Source organism: Triturus cristatus, chromosome 7 (assembly GCF_964204655.1).
Source record: "Triturus cristatus chromosome 7, aTriCri1.1, whole genome shotgun sequence".
In the NCBI taxonomy this organism is placed as follows: Eukaryota; Metazoa; Chordata; class Amphibia; order Caudata; family Salamandridae; genus Triturus; species Triturus cristatus.
Window position 1 is genome coordinate 222,363,927 of NC_140590.1, and position 23,310 is coordinate 222,387,236.

General features: G+C 44.0%; 1 protein-coding gene across 1 annotated transcript in view; it reads right to left on the minus strand.

Annotated features, from left to right (window-relative positions):
* LOC146809265 (uncharacterized) overlaps positions 1–23,310 on the minus strand; it is a 286,852-nt gene that overhangs the window by 28,515 nt on the left and 235,027 nt on the right. Inside the window, exon 3 of the mRNA XM_085616084.1 lies at positions 12,631–14,217. Coding sequence (XP_085472210.1) covers positions 12,631–14,217 — 1,587 coding nt within the window. The remainder of the gene's footprint in view (positions 1–12,630; positions 14,218–23,310) is intronic.

Sequence of the window (23,310 nt, forward strand, 5' to 3'; positions counted from 1 at the left end):
TGAGAAACACCCTGCGGATTATAAAGACGGAGGCTACAGCCCCTGAGCTGGAAAGCGGTTGTTCTCTGGCAGACAGAGAAAGAGAGAGAGAAACAGAGATAGAGAGAGAGAGAGAGAAAGAGAGAGAGAGAGAGAGAGAGAGAGAGAGATAGGAAAAGAGAGAGAGAGAGAGAAAGAAAGAAAGAGAGAGAAAGAGAGTTAGAGAGAAAGAATGAGGTTGAAAATGAAAAGACTAGAGAACTAGCAAGAACTACATCTGAACTAACAGAGAAAATCAGGGAGAACACTAAGAATCTTGAGGCTGTTACAGTTCCTGTAACAATAGGCCCGGTTATGCTGATTTTTGACAAGCAGAGGACGGGTGAAAAGGGTTTGACAGTGCCATATGTGGGCAATAGGTTGATTGTACCTTCGGAACAGGCAGAAATGAGAGCGGAAGAAACACAATGGAGAACAGGAGAAAATCAGTGGAGACATACTGTATGTGGAGGGGAAATGAGTGTGCAGACTAACTCAAGTTTGAATTCTGGATGTATGGAAGGGAACAGAGGATCAATGCTGGAACCGCAGAGGGTGGCAGAACCAGGGGGTGTGGAAAAATCTGTGATAACTGCTGAAGATTTAAATGACTGGCTGAAAACATTACAGAAAAAGGAGAAAGAGTAACAGGGAATGGATGTAGCTAGGCTACGTATGGAAATGGAAGAGTTAATAGTAGGAACAATACCTACAGAAACACTGAAGAATTATGAGGAAGGGGAGATTCTCTTTCTCTGTAAAAGTATCACATGGAGAGCAAAGAACATACATGACAGGTTGAAAGGAATAGCCAGTGAAGTGGGAATTGACATGGATAAGGTGAAAGCTTTACAGAAAACATACCGAGTGGATTTCTCAGACAAAGATATTGAGAATCTGAATAATGCATGCCGAACAGGACAGATTAAGGAAATGATTGCCTTATTAAGGAAATGGGGAGATGTAGAAAGATGGAAAGACAGATGGTATCGAAAGCGAGAGGATGGAATGGATAGAACCTACTCAGCATTTCCCTTGACAGAAAAAGAGAAGGCAGTGACATCTTACCCCATGAGAGAGATTCCAGGAGGAGGGTATGTACATGTCCCATGGACCAGACAGGATATTTTATCATTTACGAATGATTTCCCTCGATTAAGGGAAAAGCCAGTGGAGTGGTACAGACAAGTCGACAGATTTGTAAAACTGTCAAAAGTACTGTGGATTGACCTGAATAGTCTGTTTGATATAATTGTACCAGCAGACCTGTGGGCAGAATGTAAAATAGTCATAGAATGGCCCTCTAAAGAATACCCGAGAGATCAAAAGACAGGAGCTCCAGACCCGGAGGTCATGAAGAAACACGAGCAGGTTATGGCCTTCTTGAAAAATAAAGTACCCCCCAAGGAGACAGACTGGGTTAAAATAGACCGAACACATCAGGAATTGTAAGAATCAGTCCATGCTTACTATGAAAGACTGATACTAGCTTTTAAGCAGTTCAGTGGAGATGAACACCTGGGTGACAAGGATCTGAGTCATTTTGTGTACAGATTTATGTATGGTTTGCGGCCTGAAATCAGTGAAATGATACGGCAGCATACCGTGGACTGGCAGAGTAAGAAGATTGATGAGATTTTGAGACATGCTAAATACTTCAGTGATGAGATTGAGGCAAAATAGAGAAAGCTGAAAGAAAAGGCAATGTGGGCACAAGTGAAGGTTGCAGAAAGACAGGAAGCTCAGCTGGTTGAACAGGCAAATAACCCAGGAAATAAACCTAGGTTTGGGCCAGGAAAAGGAAAAGGGAATATAGAGGAAGCAAAGAAAAAGTTCCCCTGCCACAACTGTGGAAAATTGGGGCATTGGAAATCCGAGTGTAAGAATTCTCCGTCCACTAACGATGATAATTCATCATTGAATTCACAGGTGCCGAGCGAGGGGTGTGGTCAGCATCGGCAACAGCAGAAGGCTGATAAGCAGCAGAATCAGGTGCCAAAACCACCCTTGTCACAGAGAAAAGGATCCCAGAAGTACAGTCAAGAATCGGGGTTCTACGATGAAGAGCAGGTAATCAAACCAAAACGCGCAAGCGCTGTATCTCAGTACTGGCTGAAAAATGAGGGAAGTGACTCTGAGGGAGACTTCTGACGGTGCCGAAGAGAGGAGGAAGAGTGCGTACTTGGCGCAACTCTAGAAATAGACCAGGCAGGACTTTTTGTAGATGGGAAAATTAATGGTAAAAGCATCACTTTCCTAGTTGATACTGGGGCTACGAGGTCAACTGTCAGGTCAGCTGATATAAAGAATCTTCCTCTCTCGGACGAAGCGATCCAAGTGGTTGGTGTGTCCAACACACAGATCAAAACACTACTTACTGAACCAGTAAAGGTTAGAATAGGGACATTTTCAGACATGCACCGATTTATGGTGTGTGACAGCAGTCCAGTGAACCTGTTAGGCAGGGATCTGCTGTGCAAAATGAATTGCACTATTTTTTGTACTCCAGATGGAATAACCTTTGAGACACCTGATGAGGATGTGCTATATAGAATGATCATGGATAACAGAGAATGTGAAGCTTTGGGGACATATGCAATATTTAATCCTGATGCATTACCCACAGAGTTGAAACAGACAGTGAAAGCAGCAGTTTGGGATTTTACTGGAGAAGATGTGGGCCTGATAAGAAATGTAGATCCAGTAAAGATTACTGTAAAAGAGGGAGTGGTTTACCCAAATATACCGCAATACAGATTGACACCTGAAATAATTGAAGGGATAACACCCTTAATTGAAAAGATGATCCAGCAAGGGGTGTTAAGAGAAATATTGAGCAGCCCGTGTAATTCTCCGATAATTGGTCTGAAGAAACCTAATGGAAAGTTCAGAATAGTACAAGATTTGAGAAAGATTAACAAGATTGTTGTGCCATGTTGTCCGATTGTGCCAAATCCATCAGTGATTTTGTATCAGATTCCTCATGATGCAGAATGGTACACAGTAATTGATTTGTGTCATGCTTTCTTTTCAATCCCGTTGCATCATGACAGCCAGCCGATATTTTCATTTAGATTTGGAGAGCGGATTTTGGCGTGGGTTGACTTTTTTGCTGAGGTTTATAATCCGGGAGGGAAAGACAAATTGGTAGTTAAGAAGCTTATTACCCAGGGTCAAATGGCGGACGATTTCGTTCCGATTAACTTAGACGCTACCGTTGATGAAATCTTTGTCGCAATCACCCAGAGCAAAGGCAATAAAGCGCCAGGCGCAGATGGCGTCCCAATTGATCTATTCAAAATTCAGCCAGGGCTCTGGTCGCCTCTACTTATGCGTGTTCTAGAGGCTAGCTGTGCGCGGGGCTTTATTGATACCTGTGCAGACTCTATAATTATACCAATATTTAAAAAAGGGGACCGGGATAAACCCTCTTGTTATCGTCCCATATCCCTTCTGGATTCTTTTTTGAAAGTCACCGGGCGAGTTATCCTGAATCGTTTACAACTATGGGCCGCTGAGTCCAACATCTTATCGCCGGTTCAATACGGCTTTCGCAAGGGCTGCGGCACTGTTGAACAGGTTCTTAACTTTACGTCATTAGTTGGCAAATATACCCAGGCCAAAAAGGGTAAACTCTTTGTCGTGTTCGTTGACCTAAGTGCGGCCTTCGATTGTGTCATTCATAACCGATTGTGGCAGATCTTGAGCGACATGAAGGTTGACGAAGTACTTATTTCCTTTCTAAGACAGTTGTACGCCGGCGCTAGGGCGAAGGTTAGATATGGTCTAAATGGTGAATGCACTAAGCCTTTTTATGTAAAAAGGGGCGTGAGACAAGGGTGCGTACTCGCCCCACTGCTGTTTAACCTGTATACTAACGACCTAGAAAATGTTTTAGTTGCTGCAGTACGCGATTCCCCTCAGGCCAACCAGCACCAAATCGCGTCCCTCCTATACGCTGATGATGCAGTGATTATGTCCCGGACGCAAAGAGGTCTCCAAACTGCCCTGGACACTTACATAAATTTTATGGATAACAGGGGGTTAAAACTCAATGTTTCCAAATCATTTGTGATGTCCTGTGGTAGTAGTAAGAAAAGAGTGTGCCGCTTGTTTGCGGGGAAGGAGGAACTTGCCCCATCTAAAATATTTTCGTACCTGGGCATAGTCCTCGAGGAAAAGGGGTCCTGGGGGCCAGCCATCAGAAATAGGACATTGTCTTTCAAGAAAGCCACCGCTGCACTTATGGCTTTCTCGAAAAAGTTGGGGAAGAGACCGCCTGCAATACTGTTAAAAATCTATCAAGCCAAGTGTATCAGTGTAGCCATATATGGGGCAGGTATTTGGGGGATCAATAACAATTTTTCCTCAATACAAAGGGTAGAGAATGCATTCCTAAGATTCATCCTGGCAACCCCTGCTAGTTCCCCTGTTTTTAACTGCCATGCAGAGTTAGGTATGCGTTATGTGAGTGATCTGATTAGCATACAACCAGTCCTGCTTTGGTATAGGGTATGGACTTCTCCAGTCCTAACGTTAAATAGAGATATCCTCAAGGATTGCATGGGATTGGATAGGGCACTTAGGATACCCTGGTTGAAGTATATTTGTCAATTCACAAGGGATCTTGGTAGACCCGAGTTTTACTTTCAACCAGAGTCCATGTGCGGCTTAACAAGAAAGGATTTGAAGGAGCTATGTTGGTCTCATGTTGAATCACTCAGACTAGGTGTTGAATTTAATAAGAACCACATATTGCAACATCAACGTATACTGGTTTCTTATAACATTCAGCCCTATTTAACATGGTGTCAGGTGGGCTTTGATCGTTTTTTGCTAACTAGGCTAAGGTTCGACGTCTTCTTCCGTCTAGTATCCTTCCCCGCAGTTAATGATTGGGCAAGAAAACTATGTAATTGCCCGTGTGACAATCTGTCTACCCAATCAACTTTGCATGTAATCTGTTTCTGTAAATTTTATTCGATGGAAAGATCTAGATGGATTAAGCCATTTTTAAAAAAACATGGTTCATGGAGACACTGCCGGCCCGCTTTATTGTTCTTAGTATCTTTACAGGATGAATACTGTGTGTCAATAATGCTGTGCTTTTTAAAAAGTATTTTAAGAAAAAGGAAAAGTTTAATCAATTTTTAGGTAATTTATCTAGGTACTGCTTAATAATATTTTTATTGTGGTTTACTTTTGTCTATGTATGAACATGTTACTTTTATGACTTCATGAATCTTGAACTCGAATAAAGTATTATTATTATTATTACTTACTGAACCAGTAAAGGTTAGAATAGGGAAATTTTCAGACATGCACCGATTTGTGGTGTGTAACAGCAGTCCAGTGAACCTGTTAGGCAGGGATCTGCTGTGCAAAATGAATTGCACTATTTTTTGTACTCCAGATGGAATAACCTTTGAGACACCTGATGAGGATGTGCTATATAGAATGATCATGGATAACAGAGAATGTGAAGCTTTGGGGACATATGCAATATTTAATCCTGATGCATTACCCACAGAGTTGAAACAGACAGTGAAAGCAGCAGTTTGGGATTTTACTGGAGAAGATGTGGGCCTGATAAGAAATGTAGATCCAGTAAAGATTACTGTAAAAGAGGGTTTACCCAAATATACCGCAATACAGATTGACACCTGAAATAATTGAAGGGATAACACCCTTAATTGAAAAGATGATCCAGCAAGGGGTGTTAAGAGAAATATTGAGCAGCCCGTGTAATTCTCCGATAATGGGTCTGAAGAAACCTAATGGAAAGTTCAGAATAGTACAAGATTTGAGAAAGATTAACAAGATTGTTGTGCCATGTTGTCCGATTGTGCCAAATCCATCAGTGATTTTGTATCAGATTCCTCATGATGCAGAATGGTACACAGTAATTGATTTGTGTCATGCTTTCTTTTCAATCCCGGTGCATCATGACAGCCAGCCGATATTTTCATTTAGATTTGGAGAGCGGATTTTGGCATGGTGCCGAATCCCACAGGGGTATACAGAGAGCCCCTCAATATTTAATCAATTGCTGAAGAAATCTCTGGAAAGTCTGACAATGCCCGAAAATTCAGTCTTGGTCCAACATATTGATGACCTACTTGTGGCATCAAAAACACGTGAAGGCAGGCAGTTCGGAATGCAAAAATAAGGCACTTCGTAATGCAACAATCCAGCAGTTCGTAATGCAAAAAATAATGCAATTCGTAATGCAACAATCATGCAGTTCGTAATGCCAAAAATAATGTACTCTGGCGCCGATCTCGGTGTTCTGGACGGTCTCTATGCCATTCTTAATGACTCGCGGTCAGCTACTACCAACATATGTTATGATGGAAAATAAATTGCCACTCCACCCTCCGGCCCCGGTACTGCCACTCTTCGGCACGTACGGGCGGCAATACAGACTTGAGCGGAGGCTCGTGCTGCAAAGATGGGAAAGGCTGAGAGCGTTTCTCTCGTAGCCCGCACCCCGCCCCAGGTGGTGACACACGCACGCTCGCTGAGCGTTACCTGGGGGGTGCAATCTCACTCTCCTCTCGGCTTGGGTGTCCGGTGCAACTTCGTTGAACTTGGCCAGTTGAACTCGAACCCCCGACGGTGATGGTTCAGAGTCTCTCTTTGGCAAAGGCAGGCTTGGGCTGGACGGCGGTGACTTCTCATAGCTCCTCTGGGGTTCCGGTCCTGGCCGATGGCAATGACGATCACAGCACTTCTGGTCACACTGTCGATCAAAGCAGAAAACAAGACTGCTCTGGGACATACAGTCACGGGGCAATTCCTCACGAAGATCTCAGGCTGCAACAGGGCACAGGCACACAGCATTGCTGAGACTCACTTGAGCTCCGGGTGTACACAATCACAGGGCAATCCTCACAAAGGTCTCAGGCTGCACGAAGCACACACACACAGCATCGCAGAGACTCACTTGGACTCCGGGTGCACACAATCACAGGTAATCCTCAAGAAGGTCTCAGGCTGCACGAAGCACACGCACACAGCGTCGCTGAGAGTCACTTGGATTCTTGGTGCACACATTCACAGGGCAATCCTCACAAAGGTCTCAGGCTGCACTAAGCACACACACACAGTGTCGCTGAGACTCACTTGGATTACGGGTGCACATGATCACAGGGCAGTTCTTACGAAGGTCTCAGGCTGCACAAAGCACATGCACGCAGCGTCTCTGAGACCCACTTGGAAACTTTTATGTTCCTGAGTTTCCACAACACGGAGCCAGCTTTCTTCAGGCCCTTGGAGACACGTTACTTCGGGACACAGCACACAGCAAAGTCCTTTCAAGCAGAGGGACACAGCACACAGCAAAATCCCTTAGCCTCTCCTTAGTTAAATCAGCAAACTGCAGGTCAGCCCCAGAACACACAGCAAGGGTCAGTCCTTCTCTTCAGTCTCTTCAGCTGTTCTTCCTTGGCACAGGTTCCTCTTTATCGCAAAGTAGTTTCAATCCTTTTCAGTCTTGATCAGTCCAACGTTCAGGGGTTTCAGCTCTCATAGGTATACCCCTAAATGTCTTTGAAGTATTTGTGTTCAGGGGGCACTGACCCCTGTCCAAACCAGTCCTGGGTGTCTCCCAGCCAGTGACACCGTCTTCCTTTGATAGTGGGGGTCCGGGTCCTCAATCACTCAGCAGGAGATGGAGCCATTGTTTTATGACAGCAGCCCAGACCTCTTCACCTCCAGGGAATACTACCCCCCTACACTCCAGATGCAGGTCAGCTGTGGCTGTCTCACCTACTCCTCCTCTGGGTCAAGACATTCCCCAGGTCCTATCACATACAAATCCAGACAGTCAATCCACAACCAGGCAGAGACACACAGAATTGTTAGAACAAAAAAACAGCCACTTCTAAAAGTGTGGTTTCTAAACACACAATTCAAAAACCACCTTCACAAAAAGATGTGTTATTAAATTGTGAGTTCAGACACACTAAACCTCACCTCTCCATCTTAAACCTATGTTTCACATACACTGCACCCTGTCCAGCGGGGTACCTTGGGCCTACCATAGGGGTGTCTGATGAGCATAAAAAGGGAAGGGTAAGGCCTGGCAAGTGGGTGCACTTGTCAGGACAACAAGGCAGTTTAACAAACTGTAACAGGCACTGCAGTGGCAAGCCTGAGATCTCTTTTCAGAACTACTTATGTGGGTGGCACAATTAGTGCTGCAGGCCCACTAGTAGCATTTGTATTACCAGCCCTGACACACATAGTCCACTTCACTAGAGACTTTACTAGTAAGACACACATGCCAATTATGGTCAACCAACGACCATTACACTTTATACAGGGAGCACTTGCACTTTGACACAGATCAGCAGTGGCAAAGTGCCCAATGCATCTAAGTTGGCAACACCATGTCAGAAAAAGGGTCTAGGGTAAAGGCAAAAAGTTTAGGGAAATTTAGCCAAAAAGGCCCAAGTCCAACAGTCTCCATCTATCTATAGTCGGTAGGTGAAATATTGTTAAAATGCTTTTTTCCCCACCATGATTCTTTATTTTTTTCAGGAAATTCCATTAGAGTTTTCAGCCTATTAGTGAAAGAGAATGGAAGATCTATTATCTCGGTTTGTCTGGGCCTTAGCTAAACCTAGAACAGCATTTACGTTTCTTACATTACCAAGGGCGAGAGGGGGTTGGCCTTTGCCAAATTGAGACTTTATTATTGGGGGACCTCTTTCTTGCACAGTGTAATATTGTTGCAAAAACAGCATAGGGAAGTATGTATCGAGGATTTTCCTTATCCTTACGAACTTGTAATGGAGAAAGATGCATGGGGGTATTTTTGGCGACAACTAAACGATAGCTACTACAAGAAAGTTCATTTTAAGACTCTGTATGGGCTTTTTAGAACATGGAGATAAGTTTGGAGGTTATTGGGTTTTGGCAGGCTTAATTTATATACGCCTCTGGCAAATTACCCAAATTTACTTAGATTTTTAGGGTCAACCTATTAAGAGATGGCTTGAACTGGGATTGGTTAGACTGGGATCTTTTTTTTCTCCAACGGGCATTACCTCCTTTGATGACCTTTGAAATATGTTTTGATTGACCTGGAGGGATTTTTTTAAATACTTACAAGTCAGGAATTTTTTATCCAAAAAAGGGAGAGGGCTAATTGGATTTGTTAAATAATGTTGTAGTTTACAATTTGGTAGATACCAGGGATATGTGAATATGGGTTATTTATAATCTCCTTAGCTCAACGATGTGAGACGATTTGGAGAAATTCCCTCAGAAGTGGCATGACAGGGTCGGAATTTCAGACACAGCATTTTTCCAGTCTTTCAAATTTGCCTAAAATATTTAATTACTGCTCTTTAGCGAGCACAGTACTATAAGACCTGTTTTTCCCTCTATTATACTCTATACAAGATCGCTAAATGGAGGAAGGACAAGGGAAAATGTTGGCCTTGATTTGTATTGCATTGTGCAGACATGTCCATGTTTTTACTTCATGCAGTATGCTCACAAATTTGAAACAAGAAATTAGTAAGTTTCTCAGGGAGGCACTGGGATTGGATATTACCCTTTCTCCTGCCATGATTTTGTAAGGAGTGGCAGGGAAGGAGGTAGATGTAGGAGGGCAAGATTTGATATTCATTGCATGGCTAGACTCCAACCCTCTGGGATTCCAGCAGTGGTTAGCCCGATTCCTGGCGGTTTATAATCTGGAGAAAGCCATTTATGCAAAAAAGGGGGCTCATGTCCAACAGAAATAACTGAAAATTGGGGCTCCTTTGACAGAATGGGTTGAGAGGGGCCACTGAACTGGCACGGGAAGATTGGATTACCAATAGATTGCTGCTTTAGCAGATGGCCCTTTAGGGTTAATCAGAGATCTGGGGGAGTGTAAATGTTTGGTGTCTTTTTATGGTGTTTTCTACATGAGAAGGTTTTATGGATTATATATAATGTATTGATGTGTATAAGAGCTTCAAGAATGAATTATATATTTGTATTGGGATAACTCATCAGCTGCTGGAGTGGGGGGTTTGGGGTTGGGTTTGTGTGGTTGTCTTGGGGTGCCTAAAATAAGAAAATGCTTAATAAAGAAGATTATATAGAAAAAATAGACATGGGGAAGCATGAACTCATCAGACCCAAAATTACAGATTCACCCTGCAATTCCATATCATTTAGTGGACTTTTAGGGTCCATCTCTGAATGAGACAGATTCTCCTAACCCCTGGAGTTACTGGTACCTCCACTATTGTTAACTTCATAGGTGGGGAAAATATAGCCCATCTCCTCGGCTACTAATTTTAAGGGTCTAAAAGCAGTTTGTTTTCTCCAAGGCCCATAAATTCACTTCTTTACATCACAAGACAGAATGCATTCTTTTATTGCATACTTTAGACAAAGCAAGATGCATTTATACATTTTCCTTTGACTAATACACCCATCCTATCACTTTCTCTGGTTCTGGCCCAAACTAGAACTCTCTACCTCGTGATGTATTTGGCCAAACATCGTGTCCTGCTCACAGTACAGTTTTTACTTACATATACAAAAACTGCATGTAGTTGTATAAAGTGATATTTTTGTGTTCCTTTGGTGCATTTGATAAATTTGAACACATCTTTCCAAAAGTAAAATAAATCTACACACAGTGTGTGGTCTGGCAAGTTAAAGTCAATCGAACATAAATGATGGGATTTTAAAAATATGTATTTAGCATCAAATTTATATTTGAAATACTTGAAAAGTGAGTACTGAAAAACTGCTGCCCGAAAATGATGACCAGTGGGAACTGTGTTCATTGGTAATAGGAACCCGGCATGTTGAATGTCGTGCCCTGTCATCCGCGCTTGCTGTGCGTGGCATTGAGTTACATACAGGAGCTACAGTGGGCCAGAGTACTGGAGATTAGGAATATCTCAAGATGATGCTGCATGTCTAGTGTCCACAGAATATGACCACAAGTCATTCCCAGTGGTCAATAATGGCAGAGATACTGAGACAAGCGATTGGAGCGAAGGGCAATGGCACTTTTGCCCAACATTGATTATTCGGAGCTTGCAAGCTTCAGTTTGGGCGGGAGAATAGCAAAATGGCATGCAAAGCGCTCCATGGGCATTGTAGCAGTGTGAATCGCCATAGGATGAGGCTGTATTCCTGGCCAGTTCGCCAGAACCTACCAGGCATAGACTGTAACTATCAACATCATTAACAGTTTTGTAGAGCGCCACTGTTATCCCTGGTGTCATCCCGGTGTTTAGAAGGGAGTGGGCAGGCAGCAATGTCACAAGACACATTAGGAGAAGAGTTGGTTTCCCAGTCTCCTACGAAGTTGAGATGGAGGGTTGATCTCTTTAATCGACAGTGAAGGAGTATTCTTATGGTAGGCAGCTATTAAAATAATGGTTTTCCTCCTTAATCGTGATTTCTTTGTGTGATGAACTGTAATGTGTTGGGTAGAACGCAGCTTCCAGCTGTCTACCCATCTCTTAAATTTGTTTTGGAGATATGTTGAACCTTTCTTGCAAAGGGCTTGATGCACTGTGCAATTTGTCTTAAACAGGATTCGTTTGCGGCTGGAAGCCAGTGGCGCTGTTTCCTATAAAATGAAACGTTCATAGTGGAACAATCCACAGATCATATAGACTTCACAGTTCTATAACAGTTGAAGTTTGGTAAGTAGCTGATTTGTGATTTATAGTTAAAGACATTTTTAGTAGTGTAATTTTGATAAGAGCTTGAACCACTATTCTTTTAGCATCTCCCTTCAGGAGATGTAGAATGTTCTTAATGATTTGTAATTAGAAGAAAAAGAAACCTGAGGCCACTGTTTAATTGACCTGAGCAGTCAGTCACAGTTTGTCTTCGATCAGTATTCCCAGATTCTTGACTGTTTCTTTTGGAATGAGAGGGCAGCCATATTGCTAGGTTTCTAATAATTGGACCAACTGAGTTTGGTAGATTCGATGATCACAGCTTCTATTTTGCCAGTATTCAATTTTTATCAATTCTGCATCCATTTCGCAATCACGCATAGGCATTTTTTTATCATTTTAATTGTAAATTTAATCAACAAATCGTGGACCCCACGAGTGACAAGAAATCAACAAATGAGTCATTCAAAGTACAATTGACACCCAATCAAATCACTAGCTGAGTGTCCTCAAAGTGCATCTTAAATTGATATCCGCAGGAGGTAATCAACTAGGCTGGAGTTGTTACATTTCTATGAAATATTTTGAGGCAAAGCGTTGACCCATGCGGAATACCATGACTAGCTAAGAAACTTTTGGAAAGTGTTGATTTGGGTTACATTTGGCGAGTTCAATAAACAATTTAAGATTGGATCCAGTTTAATGCTAAGCCATCTACAACAATTCTACATAATTTGGACCAAAGGGTACTATGTGACATGGTGTTGAAAGCTGATCTAACAATATGAGGGTGGCACTTCCTCCCTCATCCAGGATCCGCCCGTTGCCATCAACTATGGCAATGAAGGCTATTTCAGTGCATGACATTGCCTAACAATTGATTGATCGTATTGAAATATGACAAAGCAATGAATAGTGTCTTGGTGTCAAAGTGACAAATTGTGAACAAACATCTACTTACTTGTGGATAGGATGGTAATGTCTTTGACTGATGTAGAATGTGCTGCTGCTGTTGAAAGTATTGAATCTCCAGAGCTTTCGAATTCTCCTGTAGAGGTTACTTCTGGGATTGCAGTAGCTTCAGCAGCCCATGATGTTGTGATCTTTGGAGATTGGGGGGTTTCTGTGATGTCAGCTGTCCATGTTGTTGTGAGTTCTGGCTGTCTGGAGCTTTTAAAATCCCCCATAGAGGTCACTTCTGGGATTGCAGTGAATTGAGCAGACCATGCTGTTGTCATTTCTGATGCTCCAGAGCTTTCATATTCCCTTACAGTGGTCTTTTCTGGAGATGCAGTTGTTTCATCAGTTTTTGCTGTTGTTGGTACGGAAGCACTGAAGCTCTCAAAAACCACCGCAGTCGTCTCCTTTGGAACAGCAGTGGTTTCAGTAGCTCTTGCTAGTTCTGAGATGACGGAGCTTTCAGATATCCCCACATTGGTCACTTCTAGAGTGTTACTGTTTTCAGCCTCCACTGCTGTTATCAGTGCTGAGGATCCAGAGATTTCAGATTCCTCCATCGTAGTCACCTCTGGGACTGTTGTGGATTCAGCCCTCAATGTTGGTATCAGTTCTGAGTCTCCAGAGATTGCAAATTCAAATACAGTGCCGATCCTTAGGGATCTGGTGGTTTCAGTGGTTCTTTCTGTAGTAAACTCTGGGGCTGCTGTAATTTCAACTGCTACTGGAGAGGTTTTTACTTTCGTGACTCGAGTGGGGTCATCATTCCATTCTATTGCCAGTTCTGTGGCTTGAGAGCTTTCATATTTTTCCACTTCTGAGGCTCCCGTGGCTTCATCAGCCAATGGTGTTGTTAGTTCTGAGGTTTCAGAGCCTTCCAATTCCTTTACAGTGGTCACTTCTGGTGTTCCAGTGGTATAATCCACCTGTGCTTTCCATACTGAGGATTTGGAGCTCACAGCTTGCACCACAGAGGCCAGGTAAGTGGTTGTAGTGGTGTCGGTGGATCCTTCAAGAACTGAGGCTGCAGACATTTCAACAGCTCTTTTAATGTCCACTTCTGGAAATCCAGTTCTCCATGCTGTCGTAATTAATGAAGCTTTAGAGCTTTCATGTTCCCCCACAGTGCTCATTCCTGGGACTGCCAGGGATTCAGATATCCATGATGCTGTCAGTTCTGAGGCTCCGGGGATTTCATATTCTGCAAAAGGGCGCACTTCTAGGGTTGTAGTCATTTCAGCAGTCCATGGAGTTGTGAGTTCTGGGTCCCCGGAGTTTTCAAATTCTTTCAAGGGGGTCTCTTTTGTGGTTGAATCGATTTCCGCTGCTGATATTGTTTGTTCTGTGAATATTCCCTCTGTGATCACATCCCCTTCTGTGCTATATTTACCGATACCTACTGTAGAGATATTTTTTGAAACTGCAGGTGCTTCTGTTGTTTTTAGTGATATGGATGTGCTAGTGATGCTTTTCAAATCAGTTGTACTGTTCTCTGTGTCAGATATGTTTAGTTCTGTTGTAAGAGTTCTCATGGGTGCTTCTGTTGTAATTACTTCTATATCAGCTGCGCCTGAAGAAGAATTTGCTTCAACTACAATAAAGAAATATAGTGGTAAAAATTCTAATGTTACCATTAAACTCATGAATACAGAAGCAATGATTATGATTCACATTGGGTAATATTGACGCTTAACAATGCAGAGAGAGCAAGAGAACTTCGCATGAAGATCAACGTCTCTCTGAAATACAGAAGTCAAAAAAGCGCTTTAAAGGAAGACATATGCTCTACACTGTTTAGGTTATAAATAACATGTATATATTATAAACTGAATCGTATACTTTTACTGGGATTCTAAAAATGATCAAGTTTATAGTTTGGAACGAACCTTTAAAAGTACATATGGCGATCATTGAATTGTTCTTTCACTTATAGTTCTACGCAATGGTGTACAATAATCAGTGAAGCTGAACCAAGCCAACTTTGGGAGATTTTCACCATTTTCACTGGGATCATTTTAATTTTCGTCCACTCTAATTGTAATTTGATTAGAAGAGCTCCTTACTGAGGACTAATGGGGGGATTCAGAGTATGAGTGGGGCAGGACTTATGCCACAAACTGGCAGGCGACACGCTTCATTCGTCTGCCCCATTTAGAGGTGTGGGACTGTTGATGGAGAAGCCTCTCCTGGCTTTCTCATTGAGAACCCTAGAACCGGCGAGCCCTTAGCTACTAGATCACTAGCTTGCAGAGCATGGCCCGCACCACAGATTTTCTCTATCGAGATCAGGCCTGTTAAAGATGGTGGACTGAGACAGGCACAAAATACATTGGCCCAAAATAACGGGGAGAAAACTGCCTGCGTGTCAGAGCCATTGGTATTCTTCAAAAACAAACTTTATCTGACAAAAATGATGGCGTCCACTTGGCATTCAGCTGTTCCTTCAATACATCCACCTCTTTAGCAGATGAACACCACAGCACAGAATCTGCTCTCACCTCTGTAGTCGATAACATCCGACGCAAGGTGGATGCTGGACAAACTACTGTTCTTGTGCTATTGGACCTCACAGCCGCATTTGACACTCTGTCTCCTGCCATTCTAACATCTCGGCTTAGGGAGGCAGGCGTCACTGGTCCGGCACTGAGTCTCCTTAATTCCTTTCTCCTTGATAGGGAACAGAGAGTGATGCTCGGCAACCACCTCTCCCCTGCAAAGTCTCTGCAATGTGGGGTGCCACAGGGGTCGGCATTAAGTCCCACCCTGTTTAATATCTACGTGGCCCCCCTTGCTAGACTAGTAAGATCGCAGGGGATGGAGGTGGTATCATACGCCGATGACACCCAGATTATGGTCTCGCTGACTCAATCCTCTGTCATAACATCTGCCTTTAGCTTCAGGTCCTGCATGTAACATGTTGCAGACTGGATGGTTGCCAACTCCTTGAAGCTAAATGGCGACAAGACTGAGGTCTTGATCTTCGGGAAGGACCAAGAGATTTGGTCGAGTGAGTGGTGGCCTCCCTCTCTTGGCATCTGCCCGACCCCATCTCAATCTGCCAGAAATCTGGGTGTAATGTTCGACACCTCACTCTCGATGTCCCTACAGGTGAATCGGACTGTTTCGACCTGCTGGGGCATGATCAGGACGCTCAATAGAATTCGCAGCTATTTGTCACCTCAAGCTCGTAAGCAGATTGCAGTCGCCCTTGTTGGTTCCAGGTTGGATTATTGCAACTCTCTTTACATGGAAGCCAACAAGGGCCTTATACATCGACTGCAAATCGTGCAGAACGCTGCTGCACGTTTTGTCCTGGATCTTTCCAGGGCTCCTTCTGCTACTGCTGCGAGGAGAGACCTTCACTGGTTGCCTATTCAACACAGAATTTATTTTAAAATTCTGTGTTTGACATATAGAGCACTGGAGGATGAATCTAAAGGCGCTATCAGCTCTCTGCTTATTCGTTACCGCCCCTCAAGGCCTCTGCGCTCTTCAGGGTTGTTTCAACTTGTTGTTCCTCGCTTTAAGCTCACCAGATGGGGAGCCAGGGCCTTTTCAGTTGTTGCTCCACAACTTTGGAACAACTTGCCGATAGAGTTGAAGACCCTGCCCTCTTTAGCGCTGTTTAAAAAGGCCCTAAAAACTTGGTGCTTTTCCAGAGCTTACACAGGTTGAGCTGCATGAGCTTTGTTATGAGCTGGATTTGGAATTAGGCGCCTTGACGCCCATTGGGCTATGTTCGCGCATGACAAGATCCCTTTTATTATTTTATTATTATTAACTGCAGATGGAAAAATCAAATCTCCAACAGGGAGGCATACAAGATATGTAGAAATGTTAGCAGGTCCTCTACTGGCCTGTTGGGCTGGTGGGGCACCAGCTAGGATCTTAACAGCTCCCAAAGTACCCTATGGAGTGCCTACCTTAAGTTTACCTGGAACCGGATATTTGTTTATTTACAACATTAACCTTAGGCCTCTTTTCCCACTGATTGTCTAGACAGACAGTGAATGATATGAAAAGTGTTGCATAGTGGTCTGAAGAAAAACACATACTGATAATTTAGATTCAGTTCAACCTCAATTTATATTGATATGTTTTGCATTCTTAGACCTCGTGTGACACCGTGAGACACTTTATATCTCTCATAATAACTACTGACACTTTTAAAATTGCATCAGTTGCTTTCATGTGATAATAATGCCCATACTTTTAGAACCCAGAGCTTTATTGTAACACAGTACTTTGTAATAATCTGGTTAAACTACTTTACCTGCATGTGTAGTTGTAAGAAAATTGGAGAATTGGTTGAGGGAAGTGAGAATCCACCTCGAATAATAATACAAAATCCTTGACAGAGTGACTCACAAAATACACTAAACAAACCTGTGCTCACTCCCTTGGTAGCCAGGGCACAAAGCATCCAGGCTGAACTTATTTACACAGTACTCAAACAGTAATAAAGTGAAAACACAGCATAGACAAAATCCTAACACAGTTAAAAAAAATAGAGAATATTGTAAAAAATAGATTGAAACCTATGTGACCAAAATCCAGTTAGTAGAAACAGAGCTATGACTTTGAAAATTTGTACTTAAAACTAGTACCAAAAAACACTGAGCACCAACTTTGGGCAACAGGTTGCACTGGACAGAGACAAAGGTAAGATCTAAAGCTGACCATGAATGAGAGCAGATCAGCAGGTATGTACTGGTCATAATGTTAGTGTAGTATTCTTGAAGAATGACACTGAAGTCAGGTAAGGTGAAACCAGCAGGTTTAATCTGTAACGAAGATCTCATTCAACAGGAACAGCTACAGCATCAACTGACACCACGCCTCTCACCAACAAAGTTATGACATCAGAAGATTCCATGACATCTTAACATTCTAGATAACAAGGGAGGGGAATACATGAGAGATAAAAGGAACACTGGCATAATGTACATTGCTACGACCCAGAGTGGCCATATTTCCAGTATACCACACACCTCCCTTCCTTCATAACTATGTACAACATCATGCAATGAAAAGAAAATAAGTGAAGTTAAGAATAGTCTTTGAGATAAGCAGGACGTTTGACCACCCTGGAGGATCGCCTAACACTTTCCATACTACTGAATCCTTTACCAATTTCAGATTTAGGATGGTCACGAACAGTGGTGTTATTTCTTGAGTTTGTATATGACATCCCTTCAAATTTACCCTTCAAAATGACAACCCTATTAAGATTCAATATGCAATGATCTTGAGTCTTAACAGCATTGTGAAAAACTTTAATGACTAACATGGGCTTCATGAACTTAGAAGAAGAACTGCCAAACAGACCAGGACTTTAATCATCTCAAACCTTGACCTCCACTTTCTTCACCGCATTCCCTTTATCAAAATATTTTTTCCTGTCAGCAGCTTTTAACTCTTCTTTCCTTTGCACATCATTACCATCACACCTTTTACCCCTGGATAACTCGTACCTATTGACCCAAGAATGTTCAAGACAAGTGTCAGGTAATCTGCCACGAAATAACAAAAAAGGAGTTTTCCCAGTGGTGCCATGTGGAGTCATTCTGTCCTCTTCTACCTTAGTAGGAATTTCTTTTTTCCAATCCAATGAAGATGACTTTGCTAATGCAATCATTTCTTTGAGCACTCTATTAAATCTCTCAACCATCCCATTTGACTCGGGATGATAAGGAGCACAAGTTTTATGAACTATACCTTTTGAGGATAAAAACTCCTCTGTATCTTTGAAATCAGTTGGACTCCGTTATCAGTTAAAATTGACTCAGGTACACCTTCCATGGAAAACAATTAACCAAACATTTTATGACATGAGCAGAGTCAATAATTGAAGTAAAGAAAACCTCTGGCTAACGGGGAAACATATCAACAATGACTACAAGAAAAACTTGAAGGCCACTGCTATGAACAGGTCCCAAAATATCCAATGAAATGTCTTGCCAGGGACGTGAAGCACGTCTTCTTATAATCGTAGGTAGAACCCAAGGACATTTTGATTTGTCACTCAGAGTACACGGAAGACAGTCACACACCACACGCTCTACCTGCTTGTCCATCCCAGGCCACTGGTAAGACATATGCAATCTTTCCTTTGTTTTTGTAATCCCTGAATGAGTCACGTTAGCCAGATCAAGCAATTCTTTTCTAAGACGGCTAGGAGAAACCAGCTTTTTCCCACGAAAAACCAACCCACTCTCAACACTCAATTCATCACACAGATACCAAAAAGGTCTGGTAAGATCAGACCCAGACTTAATACTAGGCCAACCCTTTTGTAGAAAAGACATAACCTCTTTGAGTGTAGGGTCGATGGCTAACTCCTCAAGCCACCTTTCTTCAGAGATGATGCCAGTGTCTAACACACATGCCCATTTAGTACCCTCATCCATGTCATCATCAGAGAGAGTCTTGTTAGGAGTAAGTCGTGATAACACGTCAGCAACCCCATTATCCACACCAGAATTATACTCTTGCAAGCCAATGACCCACTTGGTATTCCTGCTAGAAATCAAATCAAGACCTTTCTTGTTAAAGATCTCAATTAAGGGCTTGTGATCTGTGCGGATTTCAAAATTAACTCCCCACAAAAATGTATTTAATTTCCTGACAGCCCAGAAAACAGCAAGAGATTCCTTCTCAACAATGGAATATCTGGTTTCTGCATCTCTTAGGCTGTGTGAGAGAAACATGACGGTTTGCATTCCAGAAGGACTGTGTTGTTGCAAAACTGCTCCTAGACCTCTTTCACTGGCATCGGTAGTAAGAAAAGATTTGATTCTGGGGTCAAAGCTTTGAAGGGAAGGAGCAGCACTCAAACCTTCCTTGATGTTAGAAAATTCCTTCTCACATTGCTCCGACCAAACAAAACTAACACCATTCTATAGAAGACATCCCATGCTTGTGCTCAAATCTGCATAATTCCTCACAAACTTAGCATAATACTCCACCATGCCAAGAAATGTCATTAATTCATCTATGTTGGAAGGAGAATTCATGTTTTGAATAGTAAAAACCAGCTCACTCTTGGGTTTGAGACCATCTGCAGTTATGCTATGCCCAAGATAGTTAATAGAACTAGATCTAAATTTGCACTTTTCCATTTTAATGGTAAGATTGCAATCACACAATCTTCTAAGCACTTCTTTTAAACGTGCATCATGTTCATTCACATCATTCCCATATGTAAGGATGTCGTCGTGATATATGCTAACACCCACTACATCTTTAAGGACATTCTCCATGACACACTGAAAAATAGGAAGAGGCTGAAACCAAACCATAAGACATTCTGATAAATCTAAATCAATCAATCAATCAGGGTACTTGTAAAGCGCGCTACTTACCCGTGAGGATCTCAAGGCACTGAGGGGGGGGGGGGGTGCCGCTACTGCTCGAAGAGCCAGGTCTTGAGGAGTCTTCTGAAGGCGAGTAGGTCTTGGGTCTGTCGTAGGTGGGTTGGGAGGGTGTTCCAGGTCTTGGCGGCAAGGTAGGAGAAGGATCTGCTGCCGGCGGTCGTACGTTGGATGCGGGGGACAGCTGCGAGGGCGAGGCTGGCGGAGCGGAGCTGACGGGTGGGGGTGTAGAAGCTGAGTCTGCTGTTCAGGTAGGCTGGCCCGGCATTGTGGAGTGCTTTGTGTGTGTGGGTGAGGAGCTTGAAGGTGATCCTCTTGTCCATGGGGAGTCAGTGCAGGTCTCTCAGGACCTGGATGTGGCTGCGGCGGGGGGCGTTGACGATCAGTCGGGCGGAGGCGTTTTGGATGTGTTGTAGCCGCCGTTGGTGTTTGGCTGGGATTCCTGCATAGAGTACGTTGCCGTAGTCCAGTCTGCTGCTGACGAGGGCCTGTGACATTGTTCTTCTTGTTCCGGTCGGGATCCACTTGTAGATCCGGCGGAGCGTACATAGGGTGTTGTAGCAGGAGGAGGAGACGGCGTTGACCTGCTTGGACATGGAGAGGGAGGAGTTGAGGATGAATCCTAGGTTGCGTGCGTGGTCGATGGGTGTCGGTGCTATCCCCAGATCAGTCGGCCACCAGGAGTCGTCCCAGGCTGAGGGGGTGGGTCTGAGGATGAGGACCTCCATCTTGTCCGAGTTCAGTTTCAGATGGCTGCTCCTCATCCAGTTGGCGATGGCCTTCATACCCTCATGGATGTTGGTTTTGGCGGTGTGAGGGTCCTTGGTGAGGGAGAGGATGAGCTGGGTGTCATCGGCGTAGGAGATGATGTTGAGGTTGTGGTGGCGGGCCACTTGTGTGAGGGGGCCATGTAGATGTTGAACAGGGTTGGGCTGAGGGATGTGCCCTGGGGGACGCCGCAGATGATGTCGGTGGCTTCTGACCGGAAAGGTGGGAGGCGGACGCTCTGGGTTCTGCCGGAGAGGAAGGACGTGGTCCAGTCAAGGGCCTTCTCTTGGATTCCGGCTTCTTGGAGGCGTGTCTTTAGGGTGCGGTGGCAGACCGTGTCGAATGCGGCTGATAGGTCCAGGAGGATGAGGGCTGATGTTTTGCCATTGTCCAGTTGGCTCTGATGTCGTCTGTGGCAGCGATGAGGGCTGTCTCGGTGCTGTGGTTTCGTCTGAATTCGGGTTGGGATGGGTCCAGGATGTTGTTGTCTTCCAGGTGGCGGGCCAGTTGAATGTTGACGATTTTCTCGATGACCTTCGTCGGAAACGGGAGCAGGGAGATGGGTCGGAAGTTCCTGAGGTCCTTGGGGTCCGTCTTGGGCTTTTTGAGGAGGGCGTTGATATCGGCGTGCTTCCAGCTTTCCGGAAATGTCGCTGTTTTGAAGGAGATGTTGATGACCTTCCGTAGTTGGGGTGCGATGGCCGTGTCTGCTTTGTTGAATACGTGGTGTGGGCATGGGTCTGACGGAGATCCTGAGTGGATAGAGTTCATGATCTTGCGTGTCTCATCGTCGGTGGTGTTGGCCCAGGAGGTCAGGCGGTTGGCGCTGTTGGTGTTTGCGGGGGGGGTGGAGTCATGCATCGTCGGTGCGGTTGTGGTGTTGAAGCTGTCGTGGATGTCAGCGATCTTGCGGTGGAAGAAGATGGCCAGTGAGAAGCACAGTTCTTGTGAGGGCGGGATGTCGTTGTCGTTGGTGTTGGGATTGGACAGTTCTTTTACGACGCGGAAGAGCTCTTTGCTGTTGTGTGTGTTGTTATCCAGGCGGTCTTTGAAGGAGGATCGCTTGGCTAGTCTGATGAGGTGGTGATGTCTGCGGGTGGCGTCCTTGTGGGCTGCGTGTTTGTGGAGCCATTTCTTCTCCAGCTTACAGCAGGCGTGTTTGGAGGTCAGGAGCTCGTCGGTGATCCAGGTGGCTCTCTTGCTGGCGTGGCTGTTGGAAGGTCTCTTGAGTGGGGCGAGGGTGTTGGCGCAGTCGTCGATCCACTGTCTGAGGTTGCAGGCTGCGGCGTCAGGGCAGGTGGGGTTGATAGGTGGATACTGGGTTAAAAGGTGTTATAAATTCCGTAAAATCTCTGCCAGATTCTTTCAAGTCAATCCGATGGTACACATAGGTGAGATCGATGGTACTAAAAACCTTCGCCCCGCCTAGCAAAAACAATAACTCAGATATATTTGGAAGAGGATATCTATCCACAATCACACTATTATTTAACTGTCTTAGATCAATGCAAAGACGTAAATCGCCATTGGGCTTCCTAGCTGCAACAACTGGCGCCAACCATTCGGGCCCTCAACCTCTTCAATAATACCATTGTTCTTTAGCTTGGCAATCTCCTTCTGCATATCATCTCTTACAGTAATAGGAACATTTCTTACCTTACAACACACAGGAACAGCATCGTGCTTTAATTTAATCTTATGCTAATATCCTTTCAAACAACTTAACTCATGCTTGAAAACTCAAGGAAATTCATTTTTAATATGTCCAAAAAATCACACTCATTAGAGCTCCCCACCGTGCACACTCTATCCCTAATCTGGATAGGAGGATCAGAATTTGGATCAATAAACACTCCTAAGTCACCCTGATGAAGCCAACTAATGATGCCATCTCCCTTTTAAGAGACATACATTTTCCCTGAAACTAGTCTGCTCTTATACTCAATCAGACCTACGAAATAACCGTGCAACTTAATAGGCTCACCCCCATAAGCAAAAGGTGTAATGTCAGGTTTCATAAGCACAACTTTGTTCTTCAATTCTGAATGATAAAACTCATTGGAAACAATAGTGATCTTAGCTAAACCTGGGCAAAGCACTACGCTACGCTCGCGTAGTTTGCGAAGTTCGCACTACGCGAATTGCACGTAGCACAGTGCGAACACGCGTAGCGTAGTGTTGCGTATTGCTGCGGTCATTTTTTGCTTGCTCGTGGTCCTCAACGTCAAGTTGGCGACCGCGAGCAAGCAAAATGACATCCCGGCGAGACTTTTTCCTTGTTCGCGATCAGCAACATCAAGTTGGCGATCGCGAGCATGGAAAATAAACCTCCCGGCGAGATTCCCAACGCGAGGAGGTCAGGTTTCTCATTGCGAGTGGTCGCGTATGCTCGCGACCGCTCGCGATGAGAAACTACCAGTTCGCGTTGAGAAAGCTGCCGCTCGAGTAAAAATCTACTCGAGCAGCAGAAAACTACAGCTCGCACTGTGCAAGATGCCATTTTCAATGATTGCACAGTGCTGGTTGCTTGTCTGCACTGTGCA